This window comes from Bos mutus, chromosome 18 (genome assembly GCF_027580195.1).
Source record: "Bos mutus isolate GX-2022 chromosome 18, NWIPB_WYAK_1.1, whole genome shotgun sequence".
Taxonomy (NCBI): Eukaryota; Metazoa; Chordata; class Mammalia; order Artiodactyla; family Bovidae; genus Bos; species Bos mutus.
In genome coordinates this window covers 12,204,733-12,224,972 of record NC_091634.1, presented here as the reverse complement: position 1 = coordinate 12,224,972, position 20,240 = coordinate 12,204,733, and the positions used below count along the sequence as shown (strand labels likewise).

General features: G+C 54.2%; 1 protein-coding gene across 2 annotated transcripts; it reads right to left on the bottom strand.

The window, feature by feature from the left end:
• Positions 1-4,190: 4,190 nt before the first annotated feature.
• TGFB1 (transforming growth factor beta 1) lies at positions 4,191-19,905 on the bottom strand. Of its 2 annotated transcripts, none has more exons than XM_070387655.1 (7): positions 18,657-19,905; positions 15,296-15,456; positions 13,982-14,099; positions 11,777-11,854; positions 11,468-11,618; positions 5,498-5,651; positions 4,191-4,793 (listed from the first exon to the last, which is right to left on the bottom strand). In XM_070387655.1, the coding sequence occupies exons 1-7, from the start codon at positions 19,009-19,011 to the stop codon at positions 4,635-4,637; spliced, it is 1,176 nt and encodes a 391-aa protein (XP_070243756.1). In that variant the 5' UTR covers positions 19,012-19,905; the 3' UTR covers positions 4,191-4,634. The 2 variants fall into 2 exon arrangements, with proteins under 2 accessions (XP_070243756.1, XP_005890676.1); XM_005890614.2 differs by having other exon boundaries at positions 4,196-4,793; positions 11,468-11,615; positions 18,657-19,904.
• Positions 19,906-20,240: the final 335 nt, after the last annotated feature.

Here is a 20,240-nt window from a genome sequence, read left to right as displayed (position 1 = left end):
GACTGTCTCTGCAGCTCTGTCAGCATCTCCCTGCCACTTTTCATCTCCCCTCTCTCAGCCCCTTCTCTTTCCGCCGCTTTGCCCTCCACCTTTCTCTCCTTGTTTTTCCCTCCCTCTGTCTCTGCTTCCCCATACCTTTCTGTCGCAGCTCCCCGCCCCAGCTGCTCCCCTTGGCTTCACCCTCATTTTTTCCTACCCCTCTGCTGTCTCCTGGCTCACCCCCCTCGTCCCCACTGTTGGTCTCTCTCCCAGATCCTGGGAAGCCCAACGGGAATGTGCGGGTCAGGGCTTCACTGGTGGCCCCTGGGAGCCCAGGATGAGGGGTCACCACCTCGCCCCCACCCAGAAAGGGGGCGGGAAGGGGCAGCGAGGCTGTGGCCTGTCTGGCCAGAAGGAAGTGACTCTGCTGTGGCCTGGTCACCCCCCGCCCCCAAGGACCTGCCGGGCTGCTACCGCCCCCGGGCTGGGGCCGAGTAAACACAGCCGCCGGCAGCTCAAGATATTTATACCGAGGTCTGGGCGTGGGTCCAGTGCCCACCACAGCCCCTGCCCTGCCCTGCCCGCCACAGCCAGCCCCGAGCCAACGTGGCACCAGCCTGCAAGGGGACGCGGCCGCAGACACAGCCAGCCTCCACTCGGCACGGAGGCCGCCAGGCGTGTCGCTTGGGACGCCAGCGGCTTCACTGGGGACACAGGATGCCCCCCTGCCCTGGAGACACCAGAGCACAAATGCAGCCCCGCACAGGCAGCTGCCCGTGAACGTGAGCACACACTCCACTGAAAACTCCAAAGCGACAGCACAAAATAGAGACCCACGCAGCTGCTCACACACTGAAGTCATCAGCCCACATGTGGGGACACAATGCAGACACCACCTGCTCACAGACACCACAGAGGCTGAGAACACCGGTCCCGGAGACGGACACGCACACACACCGCAAGGACAGCAAGCATGTGGCAGACACACCCCACAGACACAAACATGCTCAGAATACCAGCAACACACACTGATCACGAAACAATGTAACCCAGAAGCCGCTGGCCCACAGACACACTGGGAACTGTTACACACACATACTGAAAACAGCCTGAGTAGGAAACACCACACACACACTACACCTCCTGGAAACACACTTTTCTCACAGACCATAAACACACTTCTACTCAAACTTAAGCTAAGAATGTACAGATTTACACCTAGAGAAGAGCAAGGGTGTTGAGAAAAGAATCCAGAGAAATAACACACCCCAGGGACACAACAAATTTACACACACAGACTAACCGAGTCACATGGTGTCACGACACAGAAACCAGAGTGCACACCGGCTTGTACAGCAGAAACACAAAGCAGGTGCAAACGCCACGAATGCAGCACAGTCACACACACACACACACAAATTCACATTAAAAACACGAAAGACACCAACACACTGGATGTCCAGAGATCGAGGCAGAAGGGGATTTGCTTTCCCTCTGCCTCACCGCCCCCCTCCCTTTCTCCCTCTCTCGCTGACCCCGTCCCAGGTCCCAGGCACGTCTGGGGGAGGGGGCAGGAAGGCCTGGGCTGGCCTCCCTCGGCCCTGCTTCCTGCCCCGTGGGGGCCGGACGGGAAGCTGGGGCTCCAGCCGGAACCCAGGCTCCCCCCACGACTTCCCTCCCCGCCCCGGCTGCCCGCGGAGGCGGGGGAGGGGAGCGGCGGGCCCCCCCGAACCCCCGGGTTCGCCTCTGCGGCTGGCTGGGGGCCGGTCCTGCGAGGTCCTGACCGAGCCCGGCCTCCCCGCGGGGGCCCGGTGCGGGAGCGGCCGCCCGGGGGCCGCCCCCGCGGCCCGGAAGGTGCTGAGCCCGCGGCTTTCCCTGCCCCCGGCGCCCGGGCAGGTGGGCGGGGTGTGGCCCGGGGGCGGGGCCGGGGCTCGGAGGCCGCGGGAGCGCGCGGCCCGGTGCGCGGCCGGGACTTGTCCCGGGCCCAGGCGCGAGCCGGGCGTGTGAGGGCCGCGGCCCCGGGGGTGTGTCTGGGTGTGGGGGACTCTCCGTCTGGGCCCCGGGGTGTGACAGCGCGTCTGGGTATGACGGGGCGGCCGCCATCCGGAGGGCCGTGGGGGGACTCCCCGGGCTGAGCGTGTGGAGCGGCAGCTGTCAGGCCGAGCAGCGGCACGACCGCCCGCCCGGCCGGCAGTCTGCGCGGTCCTGACGTGTCAGGTCTCCGTGTGTGGGACGCGCCTGGGTGGGGCCGTGACGTGTCAGGCCGTGTGCGTGCACGCTGTGCCTGTGGGTGACGGTGACCCCTTGGAGGATGTTTGTGTAACTGCTGGTGGGTCGCAACCGGAGTCTCGTTTCATTTCCTGACCTGCTCGGATGCTGCGAGGAGTGTGTGCGTGACACTCCTCTTCCTGTCTGCTGTGCGGTGGTTGTGACCAGGACCCCACAGGAAAAACTTGGGTCACTGCGTCTTGCCGTGTCCCCGTTGAAGTCTCTGCTTATGGTGTGTCCCAGCGGAACTCCAAGCCTGGACTGTGTGCATGGAATGGGGCAGTGTGTCACACTGGCACCAGGTCTCCCAGCCAATGCCTCGTGGGTCCCGCAGGTGTTTGTGTGCGTGTCCATTGTGGCACTCAGGCGACTGGGACGCTGTGGGACCTTTACCCGTATCTGAACCTCTGTGTGAATGTGAATGTGTGCATACATATGCCACATCCTCGTGGGGCTGCAGTGACTACTCTTCTATCCTCGCGTCCTTGCCGGCACCTCCACACCAGAGGCTGCTAACAATGGTGACACTTCCTTGAACAGAGACCTCCTCTGGTCCCCCATCTCACGCCCGGCCCTTTATGGCTCCCAGACCTGGGGCAAGAGGAGTGACCACATGTCTACCGCTGGTCTGGGCTGGAGGAGGCAGATGCTGGGACTCATACATCCTGACCTAGAGCCGCTGTCCCCCGCCCCCGCCCCCGCCCCCGCCCCCAACAAAGGAAGCTCAGCACTCACACCATCCTCCCCCAGGGGGGGTCACTGAGCCAAACAGGTTAAGGAGAAGGGCAAGGGAGAGACAGGAACTGAAACCAGGGAGGAAGAGGGGAAACAGAGGCCAGAGAAAGAGGAAGCAGGGGAGAGTTCACCAGCAAGACCCCAGCAGATGGGAACAAACAGAGCAAAGGGAAACCCACCCCAGCTCAAGGTGCTGTCATTTCTCTCCTGGACAATCAGTCTCCCTGCACTCACCCTCATCCCCCTTCAGTCTGCTCTCACCCATCAGCCAGAAGGAACCTCTGAGCAGGTCAAATCACATCCCTCTTCTGTTCAAAACCCTGTCATGGTGCCTGCCTCCCTCAGAGAACAGGTTCTCACAGGTTCCTTGATTGGGGTCTGGAAGGTGGGACCAGTGCAGAAGTCGTGTGCATAAACCCTCAACTCCAGCTGCCCGGATTCGAATCCCAGCTTTGCCATTTGCTAGCTGTGTGACCTTAACAAGTCACTTAACCTCTCTGTGCCTCAGTATTCCCATCTGTGGAATGGGGAGCAAATGGTCCCTGTAGCAGGAGTTGTCAGGCTTTTCCTATCAAGGGTCAGATAGTAAAGGTTTTTGACTTTGCACAGTTTTTACTCAGCTGTGCCCTTGTAGCACTAAAACAGCCACAGACAGTACAGTAGGGAACGACCATGGCTGTGGTCCAGTAAAACTTTATTTACAGAAATAGGCAGCCCGTCAGAATTTGCCTCAGGAGATAGTTTGCCAACCCCTGCTTTCTTGAGCTGTGGGGAGAATGCCCTGAGCTAGAAGCTCCATACCTAGCGTGGAGAATTGTTTTTATTACTCTCTGGCCTGTGAGTGTTGCTTTCTGACTCAGATCTTAACACCCTTCCCTATGCCCCTCCCTTCTAACCGCACTGGCCTCTTTCCTGTGTAGCTTACCCCAAGTTCATCTTCACTTCCAGGCCTTTGCTTTTGTCCTCCTACCAAGAACACCCTCCCCCATCCTCCCCCAAACTGCCATTTTGGCTTCCTTTAAGTCCCAAATGCCACCTCCTCCAAGAAGCCTTCCCTCCTCCCCAAAGCCATCTCTAGCCCATCCTGCTTTCCTATTTTTGCACAACGCTACTATGTCTGTCTCCTCCCCAGAAAGTAGGTTGTTGGTGGGCAGGAACAATTCCTTAACCTCTCTGGGCTTTGGTTTTCTTAAAGTGGGTATTATCAATCTCTTTATCTCAGAGCTTTGTTATGGTGGTTTAAAAAGTTAATTACTATAAGACACTTAAAATAGGGTCCAAGGTGCTCAATCAAGAAACCTAACAATAAATAAATTTAAATGTTCATTAGGAGTAAGGAACATAACAAGCGAAAAGGAAGTTTGTGTGTGAAGAGGCGCAAATGAATGGTGGACAAAGACAGGAGGCGGCAGATGGAGGGGAGGGAGGGGGGTAAGAGAAGTCAGAAGGGAGAACGCCGTGACGCGCCCAACGACACAGAGACCCAATCCTCTCGCCACCTTTAATGGACCCCAGGTGGGCTTGATGGGAGTGGGGTGGGGGGGGGGTGCTGTGTCCTTAAATACAGTCCTGGTGAGGCGGGCGGGGGCGGGGCCGGGCCTGCCGGGTGGGCGGGGCCTACGGGGCGGGGGCTGTTGGGGTGGGACGGGGCCTCAGCTGCACTTGCAGGAGCGCACGATCATGTTGGACAACTGCTCCACCTTGGGCTTGCGGCCCACGTAGTACACGATGGGCAGGGGCTCCAGCGCCTGAGGCACGCAGCACGGCGCCGCCGAAGCGCCCGGGTTGTGCTGGTTGTACAGGGCCAGGACCTGCGGGGCGGGTGCGCGGGGTCAGGGTCGGGGGTCGTGGGGAGGATGCCGCCACCCTGCCAGCCTCTCTCCCCATCTGCCTCTCTCTTATCTCATTCCGTGTCTTTCTGGTTCTCTGCCTCTCCCCATGTTCCACTCTTGGCTTGTATCTCACTGTCTTTCTCCTTCCATCTTCCAAATTCTCTACCCTCCTACCTTTTTCTCTCTCATTCTGTCTCCTTTTCTTTCTCCTTCCATCTCCCCACCTCTTCCCTCGCCCAAGTTGGGATTAAGTCATTTTAGCCGTGTCCGACTCTGTGACCCCATGGACTGTAGCCTGCCAGACTCCTCTGTCCATGGGGTTTCCCAGGCAAAAATACTGGAGTGGGCCGCCATTTCCTTCTCCAGGGGATCTTCCTGACCCAGGGATTGAACCCACATCTGTCTCTTATGTCTCCTGCACTGGGAGGTGGGTTCTTTACCACTAGGTCTCCCCATATCTCTGTCTCCCACTCCCTTGAGTCTCTAACTTTGCAGACCCTGCCTCGAGCTTTTCTCCCATCCCATTATCACCTCCCCTCCAACCTTCCTCTCCCCTGTATTTCTGACTACCATCTTGCCAATTCATCTGATTTGACTTCTCTTTCTCCCTCTCCTCACTCGGTTTCTGCTACCCCCATCTCACCCCCAGCTGGGGAGCAGGGGGTGTCGGGCTCCAGACGCACCTTGCTGTACTGTGTATCCAGGCTCCAGATGTAAGGGCAGGGCCCCAGGCAGAAATTGGCGTGGTACCCCTTGGGTTCATGAATCCACTTCCAGCCCAGGTCCTTCCGGAAGTCAATGTAGAGCTGACGAACACAGCAGTTCTTTTCTGTGGAGCTGCAGGCGGGAGGGAAAAACACTGTCAGGAGAGCAGAAGGCTGCCTCTCCTCCCCTGGAGTGTGTGTGTTTCACCCTGGTTGCCCTCCAGCATGGTATCCAACTTGGTCTCCCTTGCACCCTCTGTGGTAATAACAGCAGTAATAGTAGTGATCATCGCTTACACTGATAAAGCACTTCCTCTAGTCCAGCACTGCACTAAGAGCATCGTCATAAGCGTTATCTCAGGCAGCGCTCAAAACACACCTGTAAGGCACCAAATGAGGAGTTCCCAGGAGGCATCCAGTAGTTAAGACTCCAAGCTTCAATACAACAAAAAAAGAAACAAAAAACAAGCAAACAAAAAAAGACTCCAAGCTTCCACTGTAGGGTGCATGGATTCGATCCCTGGGCAAGGAAGTTCCACGTTGCATGCTGCACAGTGCAGCCAAAAAAAAAAAAAAACCAAGCCTAAAGAAGCCAAATGACTGTCCACAGGGGACAGCTACACAGATCACACTACATCTATACACTTCGACATAAACAGCACAGTGCAGGTCCATGTGTACTGATATGTTCTAAGTGTCCAACAAATGTTTACTCAACTACTGCGTGTTGGGCTGGGGTCTACTGCGGACTCAGTACAAATGAAACAGACAAATCCCTACCTTCTGGGGCCACATACTAGAGACTATCATGTTGCCCCTCTGCTCTGAACAAGCCCAATGCCCAAGTCCTCGCCACAAGCTCAAGGAGCCACCAGATCTAGCTGATCTCAACTCCCTCCCCACTCCCCCTCTCTCACTGTCCTCTGGCCACTTTAGCATCCTCGCTGTTCCTGAGTCCCAGTCCAGGACCTTTGCACGTGCTGTTCCTTCTGCCTGGCTTGCTATTCCCACAGATACCCTCTCTGGCTCTCTTTCTTCACTCCATTTATACATGTGCTCAAACATCCTTCACTTTGGGGAGTCTTCCCTCCTACAACACTGCCTGGCATGCAGTAGGTGCTCAATAAATATCAGTTAAACAAATGACGTCATTGCCTCAGAGACCTTCCTGGATGATTCTATCCAAAACACCAATCTAAAAAATTGTTAATTCCTAGGGACTTTCTGGGCAGTCCATTGGTAAAGACCCTGTGCTTCCAATGTAGGGGGCATGGGTTCGATCCCTGGTCAGGAAAGATCTCACATGCCATGAGGCACAGCGGGAAAAAAAAAAAAAAGGATAGTTAATTCCATTTAGCGTAATAACGGCATTTCAGTTCTGCAAGGAAATATAAAAATGTCTGCAACTGAAAGGGGGCAAATCTTAATGCCTGTTGATCTAGATGAGAGTGTATGGGGGTTCATTTTACCATCTTGGTTATACATTTAAATGTTTCCATAATAAAAAGTTTAAATCAGACTAGGAAAAACAAATCATCACAACGATTTCTTTCTTTCCTCTTCCTTGGATTTATATTCCTTCTTAGAACTTACTGCCACCTGCTCTTTTATTAGAGATTGATTTGTTCATCTGTTCATTTCCTGTCTTCCTCTGAGGACAGGACTTTTTGTCTATTTTGTCCCTAAAGGTGTCCCCACTGCCCATAACAGTCCCCAGCACCTGCTGTGTGTTGGCTGTATACAAGTGTAGGCTGTATACAAGTGTATACAAGTGTTGGCTGTATAAATTAATTGGTCAATGTTACATTTTTCAGAAGCACATCAGAGAGTGGTGGTGGGTAAGACAACTGCCATGTACTCATGATCTCTGTCCCAGGCTCAGATGCAAAAGTCAGTCCTCGGGCTTCCCTGGTGGCTCAGTGGTAAAGAATCTGCCTTGCAATGAAGGAGACAGGGGTTTGATCCCTTGTCCGGGAAGACCCCATGTGCTGTGGAGTAAGTAAACCCTTGTGCCACAACTATTGAGCCTGTGCTCTAGAGCCCAGGAGCTACAACTACTGAGCCCATGTGCTGCAACTACTGTAGTCCCTGCACTCTAGAGCCCGTGCTCTGCAACAAGAGAAGCCACTGCAGTGAGAAACCCACACACTGCAACTAGAGAAAAGCCTGCACGAATATAATAAAAGTCTGTTTGGAGGGGGACTGAAGGGTCAGAACTGGAGAGTCTTTGAATATCCTTTCTAGGTTTGGTCCATGTACATGTATTTTCCTATTTAAAAATCAATACAGAATTTCCTACAAGGCAGGTCTTTTTTTTTTTTTTTTTTTTTTTAATATGTATTTGGCTGTGCCAGGTCTTTGCAGCAACAGGTGAATTCTTTGGTTGCCATATGAAGATCTTAGTTCCCTGACCAGAGATCGAACCCAGGCCCCCTGCATTGGGTGTGTGGAGTCTTAGCCATTGGACCACCAGGGAAGTTCCAAGGCAGGTCTTATACTATTATTCCCATTTGAAGGAGGAATAAACTGAGCCTTAGAGAAAGGGGGATGTTGTCTGTTCAAATGTAGGCTGTAGGTGGTAGAGCTCAGGGCCAGAGGTCTCTGACTTCATTTGCCCAGCCCAACCATGTCAGCTCAAGCAGAGCGTGAGGAGGCGATGCCACAGGCTCTCCCAGGGCAAGACAAGGCCTTTCCAAGAGCCACAGGACCTCAAGAAGGAAGTCAGGAAACTGAAATTCCTGTGAGCTCAGCCTGGTCCCTCCTCAGTCTGGTTAGGCCTCAGTTCCTTCATCTGTACAAAGATGCAGGGAACGTTAGATCAAATAAGCTATTGTTAAGGGCCGAGGAGACATCAGGAAGTCCATGGACAGGCTCAGGGAGGGTTCTGAGCTCTCTAAACCATGCACACAGATGTGTGTTGTTGTGGTTTAGTTGCTAAGTCATGTCTGACTCTTCTGTGACCCCCTGGACTGTAGTCTGCCAGGCTCCTCTGTCCATGGGATTCTCCAGGCAAGAATAGTAGAAAGGGTTGCCATTTCCTCCTCTGAAGGATCTTCCCGACTCAAAGATCAAACCTTTGTTTCCTGTAGCTCCTGCATTGCAGGCGGATTCCTCATCGATAAGCTACCAGGGAAGCCCAGATATGTGTGTATGTATAGACATATTCTGGGGGGAAAAGGTTCCCGGCTTTCAGCTTCTCAAAAAGGTGTTAGATTCACAAAAGGGGAAGAACCACTGTCCAGTAAAATCTATCATTTCTGGTCCAGCTCTGCTGGGGTGCTGAGATCCTCTGATTTGCAGTGTGTGATTCCGTTACTCAACTCAACTGCTCTCCACGTGGGGTTCCTGGAGTAGCGGCAGCAGCATCGCCTGGGAACTTGTGGGAGATGCAAGTTCTCAGGCCCCACCCCAGATGCACTGAATCAGAAACTGGGGGATGGGGATGGCTGGGAGACAGCAGGCCACATTTAACAAGCCCTCCAGGTGACCCTGAGCTACTCTCTAACCCTGGATGTTGGGGAAAGGGTCACAGAGGCTTCCCAGTGGAGATAGTGGTTAAGCTAAGAATAACTTTTTATTGCAGAAAGTCTCGGACATACACCAACCCACTCCAGTAGTCTTGCCTGGAAAATTCCATGGACAGAAGAGTCTGGCGGGCTACAGTCCACGGGGTCGCAAAGAGTCAGACACGACTGAGCACAGCACAGGCATGGGACATACACAAAAGCAGAGAATCTTACATTTAACTGCTGTGTCTCTACCATCCAGCTCCAGCAAACATCAAGTCATGGTCAGTTTCACTGTATTTCTACCCGTATCCACTTTCTCTCCTTTGACAAATGATTTTGAAACCCACGTCATCCATCATATTATTTCATCCATAAATATTTCTATCTCCAAGGAAATCTAGACTACTTTAGAGCATCACACAAAAAATTAACAGTAATTCCTTGATACCATCAAATATCTAGTCAGAGTTCATACTTCCCCAACTGTCTCATAAGTATCTTTTTAATTATTTTATTTATCTATTTCTTAGCCATACCATGTAGCATGTGGGATCTTAAGTTTCCTGACAGGGGATCAAACCCACATCCTCTGCATTGGAAGCACAGAGTCTTAAACACTGGACTACCAGGGAAGTCCCAATATCTTTAAAAAAAAAAAAAAGTTTGGGGAATTCCCTGGTGGTCCAGTGGTTAGGACTCCATGCTTCCAATGCAGGAGACATGGGTTTGATCCCTGGTCAGGTTAAGATCCTGGAAACCGTGAAGCAAGGCCAAAAAGCAAATAAGTAAATAAAATTGTAAAAACAGTCTGCATACATAAAGACTCAAGTAAAGTCTATACAGGGCTATTGGTTGATACATCTTTTAAGATTCTTTTAAAAATCTATATAAACCCATCTCTCTATTTCATCCCTTTGTATCGTATTTGTTGAAGAAACTGGGTCAGGTTTCCCACAATCTAGATGTTGCGGACTGCATGCCCATGGTGGCTGTTTAACATGTTTCTCTGTCCTTATATTTCTGGAAAATTGGGACTTGGACCTACCATTATTGATGGGCTTCAGGTTTGATTTTTTGGCAAGACTTCCTAAGTGACACTGTGTCACTCACATGGCTGGCTGCCTTTCTCTTAATGTTATAGCAGGCTGGCACTCAGATTTTAATCTATCCATTCGTTCATAGGTTTGTTGGGCAGAGGGTAGGATCTGGTGATGAAGGATCTTGGAAACAGAGCTGACTTTGCAACAGGAGAAGTGCATGCAACAAAAACCAAAGGCACCATCAAAGTACTTAGCAGAGACGGGCCAAGGTCGGATTATCATTCTAAATTTGCCATATTCTAACTCTGAATTTCAAAATTCCGAGACTACAACTTCTCAGTTTTCTTAGACTGCAACATACTGGCATCTCAAGATTCTAACACAGCAACAGCTTTCCAACTTTCTAGAATTCCCACATCCCCACTCTCGAGGATCTTGGCATTCTGGTTTTTTTTTGATCTTGGTATTCTTGAATTCCAATATTTTAAAACTGCATTCCAACATTCCACAGTTCTGAGCCCATCTCCCAAGAGGTTCAAGCTGCCACTTTCTAAGATCACAGGCTTCCAAGATTCTAACAAGACTCTAGCACTGGGACTTCCCTGGTGGTCCAGTGGTTAAGAATCCACCTGCCAATGCAGGGGACATGGGTTTGATCCCAGGTCAGGGAAGATCCCATATGGGCAAGCCGCAACTACTGGAGACAGAGCACCTAGAGCCCATGCTCCTCAACAAGAGACGCTTCCTCAACTAAAGAAATCGCGAGCAGCAGTGAGGATTCAGTGCAATCAAGAATAAATAAATAAGACTGAGTCCCAACATTCTAAGGTGCCAGTATTCTGGCTTTCACCGACTCCAACGTTTTTGGAGGCTAAAAGTTCAACACAGGATTCCACCAATTCTGGACCTAATATTCAAGCACTCCAACCTGCCAAAATGGGAGAGTCCAGTCTGTCAATGGTACCCATCATGGGCAATCTTCCAGTTCTGAATTCCCAACTTCTAAGAACCCAACAGTCCTTGAATCCAACATTCTTTGATTTCAATAATTAATACCAAATTCTAATATCCTAGAATCCCAACGTTTTCAAACCCCAATCTGCCCACAGTACAGAAATCTAACACGGAGACCTTCCAATACTGAAGTCCCACATGTTCAGTGTTCCACATTCTAATAAATTTCCGATGCCAACCAACCAGCAAGAGACCCGCCTGATCTCAACATCCAAGGACTCCTAGTTCGCACACACTCCAGCATCCCAGGCTCGGACCTCATGCCCTGAACCCTCCAGGCTGAAGGAGACGCTAGCCCAAGCAGAGCACCAGCCACATGCCCAACCTGTGGTGGCCGCTCAGTGGATGGCGAGGACGCCCCCAGCCCAGGAGGCTGCAAGGTTCACCTGAAGCAGTAGTTGGTGTCCAGGGCTCGGCGGTGGCGGGAGCTGTGCAGGTGCTGGGCCCTCTCCAGAGGGGTGGCCATGAGGAGCAGGAAGGGCCGGTTCATGCCGTGAATGGTGGCGAGGTCACCCCGGCGGCCGGAACTGAACCCTGCTTTGGTTTTGGGAGTCAGAGGGGTGGGGAGGATTGGGAATACACACACACACTCATATGGATGAATGACGAGGATGGGCAGGGGAGGACACACACACACACAGACACACATCACTGCCGGGCGTCGGCGGGGGTGGGGGGCAGGGAGGGGGCCTCACCGTTAATGTCCACTTGAAGCGTGTTATCTTTACTGTCACAGGAACAGTGGGCACTGAGGCGAAAGCCCTCTATTTCCTCTGTGGGAGTGGGAAGAGGGAAGCCAGCATGAGGGGGGCAGCTCACCCATCCCTGTGGGGGTGGGCAGGAGAGGAAGGAAGTCGCAAACCCTTGGGGTATGGGGGGATCTCTTTCCTGCCCCTTCCCCTGCCTGCCCCCTCACTGCACCCTCTCACTCCAGTTCTTGGCCTTGCAGCCTCCTTCTCCTCCTCCAGGTCTCAGCGCTGAGGCCACCTCCTCCAGGAGGCCCTCCAGGACACAGCCCCTCCCCCGACTGTGACAACACGTTTTTTTCTCCAAAGCACTGACCTCTGTAGCTCTAACATTTGTCTTTGGCTATTTATTTCCCTCATTGTTTTCAGTGGCAAGCAGGATACTACGGGGGCAGGGAACCTTGTTTTCTTGTTCCCTGCTGGGCCTGGCCCTCCGTCTTAAAAACAAACATCTCCTGAGTGCGCTGGGTGCCAGACCCTGTTCTAAACACTCTTTGTGCGTTATTTCCTTTAATCCTCACCAAAGTTCCCCATTTTACAGATGAGGAAGCCAAGGCCCACAGGCAGGGCTGGGATGGGATGCAAGGACCTAGGCTCCTGTCCCAAGGCAGGTGCAGAAGAAAGGTTTTACTTCTTTTTTTTTTAATATACAAAAGTAACGGGTTTTATTAACATTTTTTTGAAAGAATAGTTCAAAAAATGTTAATAAAACCTGTTACTTTTGTATATTAAAAAGTAGTTAGTCACTCAGTTGTGTCCAACTCTGGGACCCTATGGACTGTAGTTCACCAGGCTCCTCTGTCCATGGGATTCTCCAGGCAAGAATACTAGAGTAGGTAGCCGTTCTCTTTTCCAGGGCATCTTCACAACCCAGGGATTGAACCTAGTCTCCTGCATTGCAGGCGGATTCTTTACCATCTGAGTCACCAGGGAAGCCCTTTTGAAAGAATATGTATATCTAATAATCATAGCAGTATTTATCAGTTGTTCTTATTTTTTAGATTAACTTTTATTGGAGTGTAGTTGCTGTACAATGCTGTGTTAGTTTCTGCTGTACAGCAAAGTGAATCAGGTGAATGTATACATACATCCCAGAAGAAAGGTTTTTTGAATGAATGGCTGAATGAATGCTTCCCTAAGCACCCACTATTGTGTGGGACCCTGTATCAGGTGCTCTGGACTCAGCAGTCAGCTCAGGACACTCGTCCCAGTATGCACCTGCCCCCGAACTCCCATCCTTTCCTCTGGTCAAACCATCACCTCTTCCATGAGTCTCAACACAATCATTCTCACCCAGAAAGCTCTCTTGGATCCCCTCAGAGGGGTTAGGGTGCCCCCTCTGGGCTCCTATAGCACTTATGCCTCCCCCATCCCGGCACTGCTCACCCTGGCCATCATGGCCTGCTAGGGCTTTGGGAAAGATTTCCTGGGTATCTAGAAGTGAGTGCGGGTCCCATGAGGGCAGGCCTAGAGGTTGTCATGGTTACCACTGTGTTTCCCCCCTACCAGCACAGGGCCAGCCAGAGAGCAGGAACCTACTAGCATTTACCCCAATGAAGGAATGAATGAGAGGGAGACTAGGAAGGGAGATGTGAGCACTGGGGCCTTCAACATGACAGGACAGATGGTCCTCTTCCAGACAGAACAGGTGTGTCAGGCTTTCCCTAGACTCGAGGCCTCTGCACAGCCTATCCCTCTGCTTTGAACACTCTTGCCCCTCCCTCCTTTCCCAGGCTGGCCCCATGCATCCCTCCGACACAGCTCCAATATCCCCTCCTCCAGGAAGCCCTCCCTGACCTCCCAGGCTGCATCAGGCACCTCCCCTGGGCTCCCCATCCCAACCCTGCCCACACTGGGACATTACTACCTGGTTTTCAGGTCTTTCCCCAAGTCCCCCAACCCCAGCAGTGGAACAGGAGCTTCCCGAAGGTCAGGATGAAGCTGTTTTCATCACTTCTGTGTCTCCAGCATCACCCAGCACAATGCATGTGCTCAAGAATGGATTAGCCATTAATCACTCAGGTGTGAGTGTCTGGGAGGAGGGCCAGGTCTGGGCTCTTTGGCACCAACACAGGGCGGGGGGTGCTAGGCAGGGTGGTCCCAGGACAAAAAATGGGTTACAAAACAGAGGTGGGGCAGACAAGTGGTCCTCACCTCTGCGGGTCAGCCACTGCCGCACAACTCCAGTGACGTCAAAGGACAGCCACTCCGGTGAGTCGCTGGGGGCGAGCAGCCGGTTGCTGAGGTAGCGCCAGGAATTGTTGCTATATTTCTGGGGGATGAAGAATTGGGGAGTGAGATAGTGGGTAGAGGCTGCCACAAACACCCATGTACCTTGCACCTCTCACTCCATCTGCTCCCCAAAACGGGTCTCCACACAGTCCATCAGTCCCCCTCCCAGACATCCACACTGAGGGGCTTCACAGAAACCACCCAACTCCATGACAGGGGACAGAGAACTCCAGGCCAGGGGTCAAGGCACCTAGGCATTTCAGCCTCCACCCTTGATCCCGCCATGGCTGTGGAGAATTCCTTTCTCTTTTTTGGCCTCAGTTTCCTCACTGGTGAAATGCCCAGTTCCTTTCAGCTTGGACAGCTCATGAGGCTAAAATTCTCCTACTGACATCACAGAGGTCATTGACGATACAGCTCTGAATTCTTAGAGTCTATCGCTTTCTAGAAGTTATGTTCGAAGTCATTCCATAACTCCAGCACTTGGTGGCACCCCAAGAATTACACATTCTATGAACTCGAAAAGTTTTATGAGATTCAAGTTCAACAAACCCAGGAGTCCGACGTGCCAGAAACCTAGACGTTGCAGATGCCTGACATCCACGAGGAATGACGCCCTGGGAACTGGCAGCATAAAGCCGAGTTCTCTAGATTCCGAGCAGTTAGTATCAAAGCTTCCTCGTCGTAAGAGTCTAACATCTACCACTGAATCTAACACTCCATTTGACAGGGCTTCTAGGTCACATAGCCTTCGAGAAAATCCAGATTTTTTGGACTCTTCCTGGAGACTCTTCTAGAACAGAGCTATCCAAGAGAACTTTCTGTGACGATGCAAATGGGCTTTATCGGTGGTGTCCAAAATAGCAGCCACTCACTCCATGTGACTACGAGCCACTTGAACTATGGCCAGTGAGACTGAGAAACTGAATTCTTTCTTCTATTTAATTTTAATCCACTTAAATGGCCATATGTGGCTAGTGGCTACTGGGTGGGCACAGGGCATTTTGAAAGTCTCCAACTTTTCAAAGATTCCAACTTTCCTTGTCCTGAGTTTTCAGAGTCCAGCTCCAAAGATTCCAGCTGCTAAGCATTTAACATTCTAGGGCTCTAGGAGACTCCACACTCTGTGCTCCCTCATCTTTCAGGGTTAGTCCATGTGGACCCTGCAGCCACCAGCCTTGCGGCCGTCCTGGGACCACCCTAGCCCAGGCCACTTTCCGGGACCCTTGCCCCCACCTGGTACAGCTCCACGTGCTGCTCCACTTTTAACTTGAGCCTCAGCAGGCGCAGCTCTGCCCGAGAGAGCAACACAGGTTCGGGCACCGCTTCCCGGAGCTCAGACGTGTTGAAGAACATATATATGCTGTGCGAGCTAGACTTCATTTTGTCATAGATTTCTAGGCAGAAAGAGTCGAGGGTAGGGGGGCTGTCAGTGTTTGGCAAGGGCAGGGGAGCTAGTGTACCCCAAATCGAAGAACTCTGGGTTGGACTCCGACCCTGACACTTTTTAGCTGTGTGACCTTAGGTAACTAGCTTCTCCTCTCTGAGTTTGTTTCCACCTCTTTATTATTATTTTAAATATTTATTTATTTGGCTGTGCAGGGTCTTAGTTGTCGTGTGGGATCTTCGGGCTTCGTGCAATGTGGGGTCTTTAGTTGCAGCATGCGAACACTTCGTTGCAGCATGTGAGATCTAGTTCCCTGACCAGGGATGGAACCTGGGTCCCCTGCATTGGGAACTTGGAGTCTTAGCCACTGGACCACCAGGGAAATTCCTCTAGCTCTTTAAACAGGGTCCTATCCTAACCCTCTCATCAGGTAGGAAGTGGCCCCTCAGTACAAAGCTGGCTTGGGGGTGGGGCTGCTCTGCTTGCTCAGGCCTCCCTACCACCGGGAGCCTCAAATGCAAGTTATGTTGAAGCAGAGAGATAAAGGGCACTTGGATCAGACTATGCCTTTGCTGCCTTCTGTGACCTTGGGCAAGTCACATTCCCTCTTGGAGCTGTTAAATCTACTTGACATCAAGTTCTCTGCCTCCCAACCCAGGCTCTCCTAACTGAAGGGCAGTGGAACTTTGGGCAGATGAATTCGTCTCTCTTGCCAGATTCTCACCTACAAGCCAAGGACTGATGACAGGATGACAGTGTGAAATAGATGAGATGATGCAGATAAAGTATGTCGCACAGAGTCTGCATACAGTGATTACTTTAATGTGTGTTCAACAACCCCATGAGAAAGATTCTATTAGTATACCCATTTTATAGATGGGCAAAGAGAGGAAACAATTTGCCCCTAAGCAACACAGCCAGGAAACTACAGTGTGGGGTGGGGATTCAAACTTGGCCAGTCTGGTCAGAGCCTATGCTCTTAATCCCTAGGCTATGCTCCCTCCCTGCTAATGTGACATTATTTTTGTTATTATTTGTAGTATTTCCACCCTTAACTGGCTAGAGAAAGTAAAGTTCACTCTAGATAAGGATGGCTTCAGGGGTGGGGGAAGGGAAACAAAATTAAGAAGACTCCCAGTTCAGGAAAAATTGGGGACTGGGAATGAGGGGGGCAGGCCATGATCAACTGGAGCAGTTTCGTTAGGCCTCTGCAGTGGGGGCATGGAAATGGTGGAGACATGTTGAGAAAAGACAGAGGAAGACCCTCTTGAGCGCCTCCTTCCCCCTGCTCCTCCCGTCTCTTGCCGGGCTGGCCCCTTTCCCTCACGAATAAGCTCTATCTTGGCCCAAGAGTTACTCAGCCGACCCAAACGGAAGGGCAGAGCCCAGGCCCAGGAGACAGGGAGGAAGAGCGATAGAGGGAGCAAGAAGGGTCAGAGTGAGAGATGGAAATAGGATATTGAGGAGAAAAAGAGAGAAAAAGGGAAGAGATGGAGAGAGAAACTAGGAGACCCAGAGAGGGTCAGAGTTACACGGATGCGGGAGAGACAGAAAGGCAGAAGTCAAACGGGAAGACAGACGGAGGGTTTGGGAGCGAGATGGAGGCAGAAGAGGGCTGAAGAGCAACTGAAGGTGTCAGCATTGGAAAAACCTCTCCAACGAAGGTGAAGCGTCGACGGAAAAGGTGAGACGGAGATGTGGGTGGGTAGGCTGTAGGGATGTCATCTGACTGAAGCCGCAACTGGGCGCCCAAATGGGCCAGAGACGCACACGTCTACTGCCCACGAGGGAAACTAAGAGCGGGGGGCGGGGTTCGCCCCCGAGCCTCGGGGCCCAGCCGGACGCCTGGGTACCCGCGCGGGCGCCGACAGGGCGGGCCCAGGGTAGCCCCGCCCTGAGCTAGGGGTGAAGAGGGCGGGAGTCGCCGCCGTCGCGAGGGCGGGGACCGGACCTGCCTCGTCTCGCCCCAGGCTCAGCGCGCGATCCCCGCCCCGTAACCCTCCGCCCCCAACCCCGAGGCACAAGAAGGAAAGGGAAGGGAGGGCTAGGCAGCCGGACGCTGGGGTTTCCCCAGCCTCGCAGAGAGGAACTAGGAGCTTGGGGTCTAGGCTCTCCGCAGAACTCCGCGGGGTCCTCCTGTTCCTTCCGGAAGCGCAGGCTCCTCCCCCACACCCGCGCGTGGCACCCACGTGGGGCTTCTCCAACCCCTACAAGCTCGGTCTTTCCCCCGGGTCTCGCAGAGTCGCATTCACCCAGCTCTCTCCCTACTACGACTCCTCACTCAGCCCTCTTCCTTCCAGCCAGCGGCGGGAGGGTGGCGGGCCCCGCTGCTCCCAGCATGACACCATCCGTCGCTCCTCTACCCCATTCCAGGTCCACCTTTCCCACGCTTATTCTCCCGTTCTGTAAACCCCTTCCCACGACCCAGTATTGTAGGTTTCCTGGGAGCGCGCGCTTCTTTCTCTGGGTTTCATCCTCTTACAGTCCTTGTGGGAAATATTAAAAGCACCTCCCGGCGCATTCTGGACACCCCCCGCCCCCACCCCCTGGGCACATCCTAGGGTCACCGCTTCTCTCCCGCTAGTTTCCCGCACCCTACAACCTCGCGTCCCTTTCCGACCTCACATTTATCACCCTCTCCTTCTAAGCCCTCCTCCAATCTCGCGTGTTCTTCGCGTCCTGTGCATGCGGGTCCACTCTCTCTACTTTCCTGGCACCCCTCTGGGATTCGCTTCTGTTTTTCTGTCCTTGAATCTTCCTGCCTCACGGCCCCTGAACTCTGAGTCAGCTTTCCCCACTACCTCTCCTTTTCCAAATGCCGGGGTGCTAGTTTCTCCCAAAGCGAGATCCCTCTCTGCAGCCCCGCTCCCACGACCCCCTGCATTCTCGAGCACCCTGCAAGGGGAAGTCTTTTTCGAATGGCTTCGCTTCTCTCACTCTAAGGGACTCCCCACACGATCTCGCATGATCCCGTCGCCCTCTAAAAGCGGTCCACTTCGCTCACTATCTCTTATTCAAGACCAGATACCTTGGGGTTAGGGAGCTCAGCGCTATCTCTTTGGGACCCCTCCCCCCGACACGTTCCCGGCGCCCCCGGGGGTTCTCTTCCTCCAGCCAGTTTCCTCTACCAGCAGTTTCCTCCCCGTGACCCCTGCACTCCGGCGCCCCCTGGGGGCTCCCCTCCAGGGTCCCCTGCCCGTGCGAGCTCACTGTTGCCGTATTCCACCATTAGCACGCGGGTGACCTCCTTGGCGTAGTAGTCCGCCTCTGGTTCAGGCTCCGTTTCGGCACTTTCCCCGGCCACCCGGTCGCGGGTACTGTTGTAAAGGGCCAGTATGGCCTCGGGCAGCGGGCCGGGTGGCACATCCCCCTGGCTCGGGGGGCTGGCGAGCCGAAGCTTGGACAAAATCTGGCCGCGGATGGCCTCGATGCGCTTCCGCTTCACCAGCTCCATGTCGATGGTCTTGCAGGTGGACAGTCCGGCGACCGGCCGGCCAGGCGTCAGCATTAGTAGCCACAGCAGCGGCAGCAGCAGCGGCAGGAGCCGCAGCCCCGAGGGCGGCATGGGGGAGGCGGCGCCCCCCGGCACAGCCGAGAGCGCGAGCTGGGCTGGGGTGGGAAGAGGGAGGCCCCGCCCCTACAGGGGCTGGGGTGGGTGGGGGTCTCCCGAGGAAAAGGTAGGAGGGTCTGTTTGCGGGGAGAGTTGAGGCCTTCAGGGAGAACGGAGCAGAGCTGGAGGGGAGGCTCTGATGGGTGGGTTCTCGGTATCCCACGGAAAAAAACCGAGATGGGTGAGCTCTGGTACTAGAGATGGGTGATCTTGAATAGGAAAGCTGAGGCAAGTCTGAGAGAGATCCCGGATCCCGGAGAAGGGTCCTCGGATGCGCGGGGGCTCAGGAGAGAGGCTGGGGAGTTGGGGGGCCGTGCAAGGGGGTGCGCCCGAAATCTGGGGTCAAGTCTTCGCGGGAGTCGGGTTTGCGGTTCCTGATGGCTGGTCCGGAATGGGGGTGCCTGGGGAATGCCGTATAGGCGGCAGGGAGGGAGCAAGCGTCCGAGGCGGTGGCGGGGGCTGCTGCTGTCTGGGGTCCTCAGGTCCTGCCTCGCGGAGCAGCGCTGCGCGTTGCGGTCCCCGCGCCTTCGGCTCCCAGAGGCAGCGGAAAAGTCTCAAAACTTTTTTTCCTCTTCTCCCAACCAGCTCGTCCCTCCTCCCGCTCCTCCTCCCCCTCCTCCCCGCAGTGGCGGCGGCGGCGGCGGCGGCGGCGGCGGGGGCGGCGGCTCGTCTCAGACTCTGGGGCCTCGGGCTGCTCTTCGGCCCCGCGGGCGGCTCCGAGCCCGGGGGGTGCCCCGGAGGGGGCGTCCCCCCTGCCCCCGGCCGGGGGCCTCGCTGTCTGGCGGATCCGCGGCGGGAGGAGGGAGGTGGGACGGCCTGGGGCGCGAAGGGCGGCGGCAGCTGGGACCGGCAGGGGCGGCGGGGGTTTTTGAAGCCGCCCCGGCCCCACCCAGGAAGCGCGCGGGGCGGGGGCGGCCCTCAGGGGGAGGGCACGGGCGGGGGGGGGGCCGGGCCACGGTCCGCATCTTGCGTGGGCGGGCTCCAAGGGGGGTCCCTTAAGCCCGGGGGGAGGGGGCGGACACCCGGCTCCGCCCCACCAACAGGGTGCTGCCTCCTGGCGGCGAGCGCCACCGAAGCGGGCGGCAGTGATGCGTGTGGCTTTGAGGACTGGGCCGGGGGTCAGCGAGCATAAAGACCTACGTAGCGCGCAAGGCTAAGAGAATGGGGACGCAGGATACAGGGAC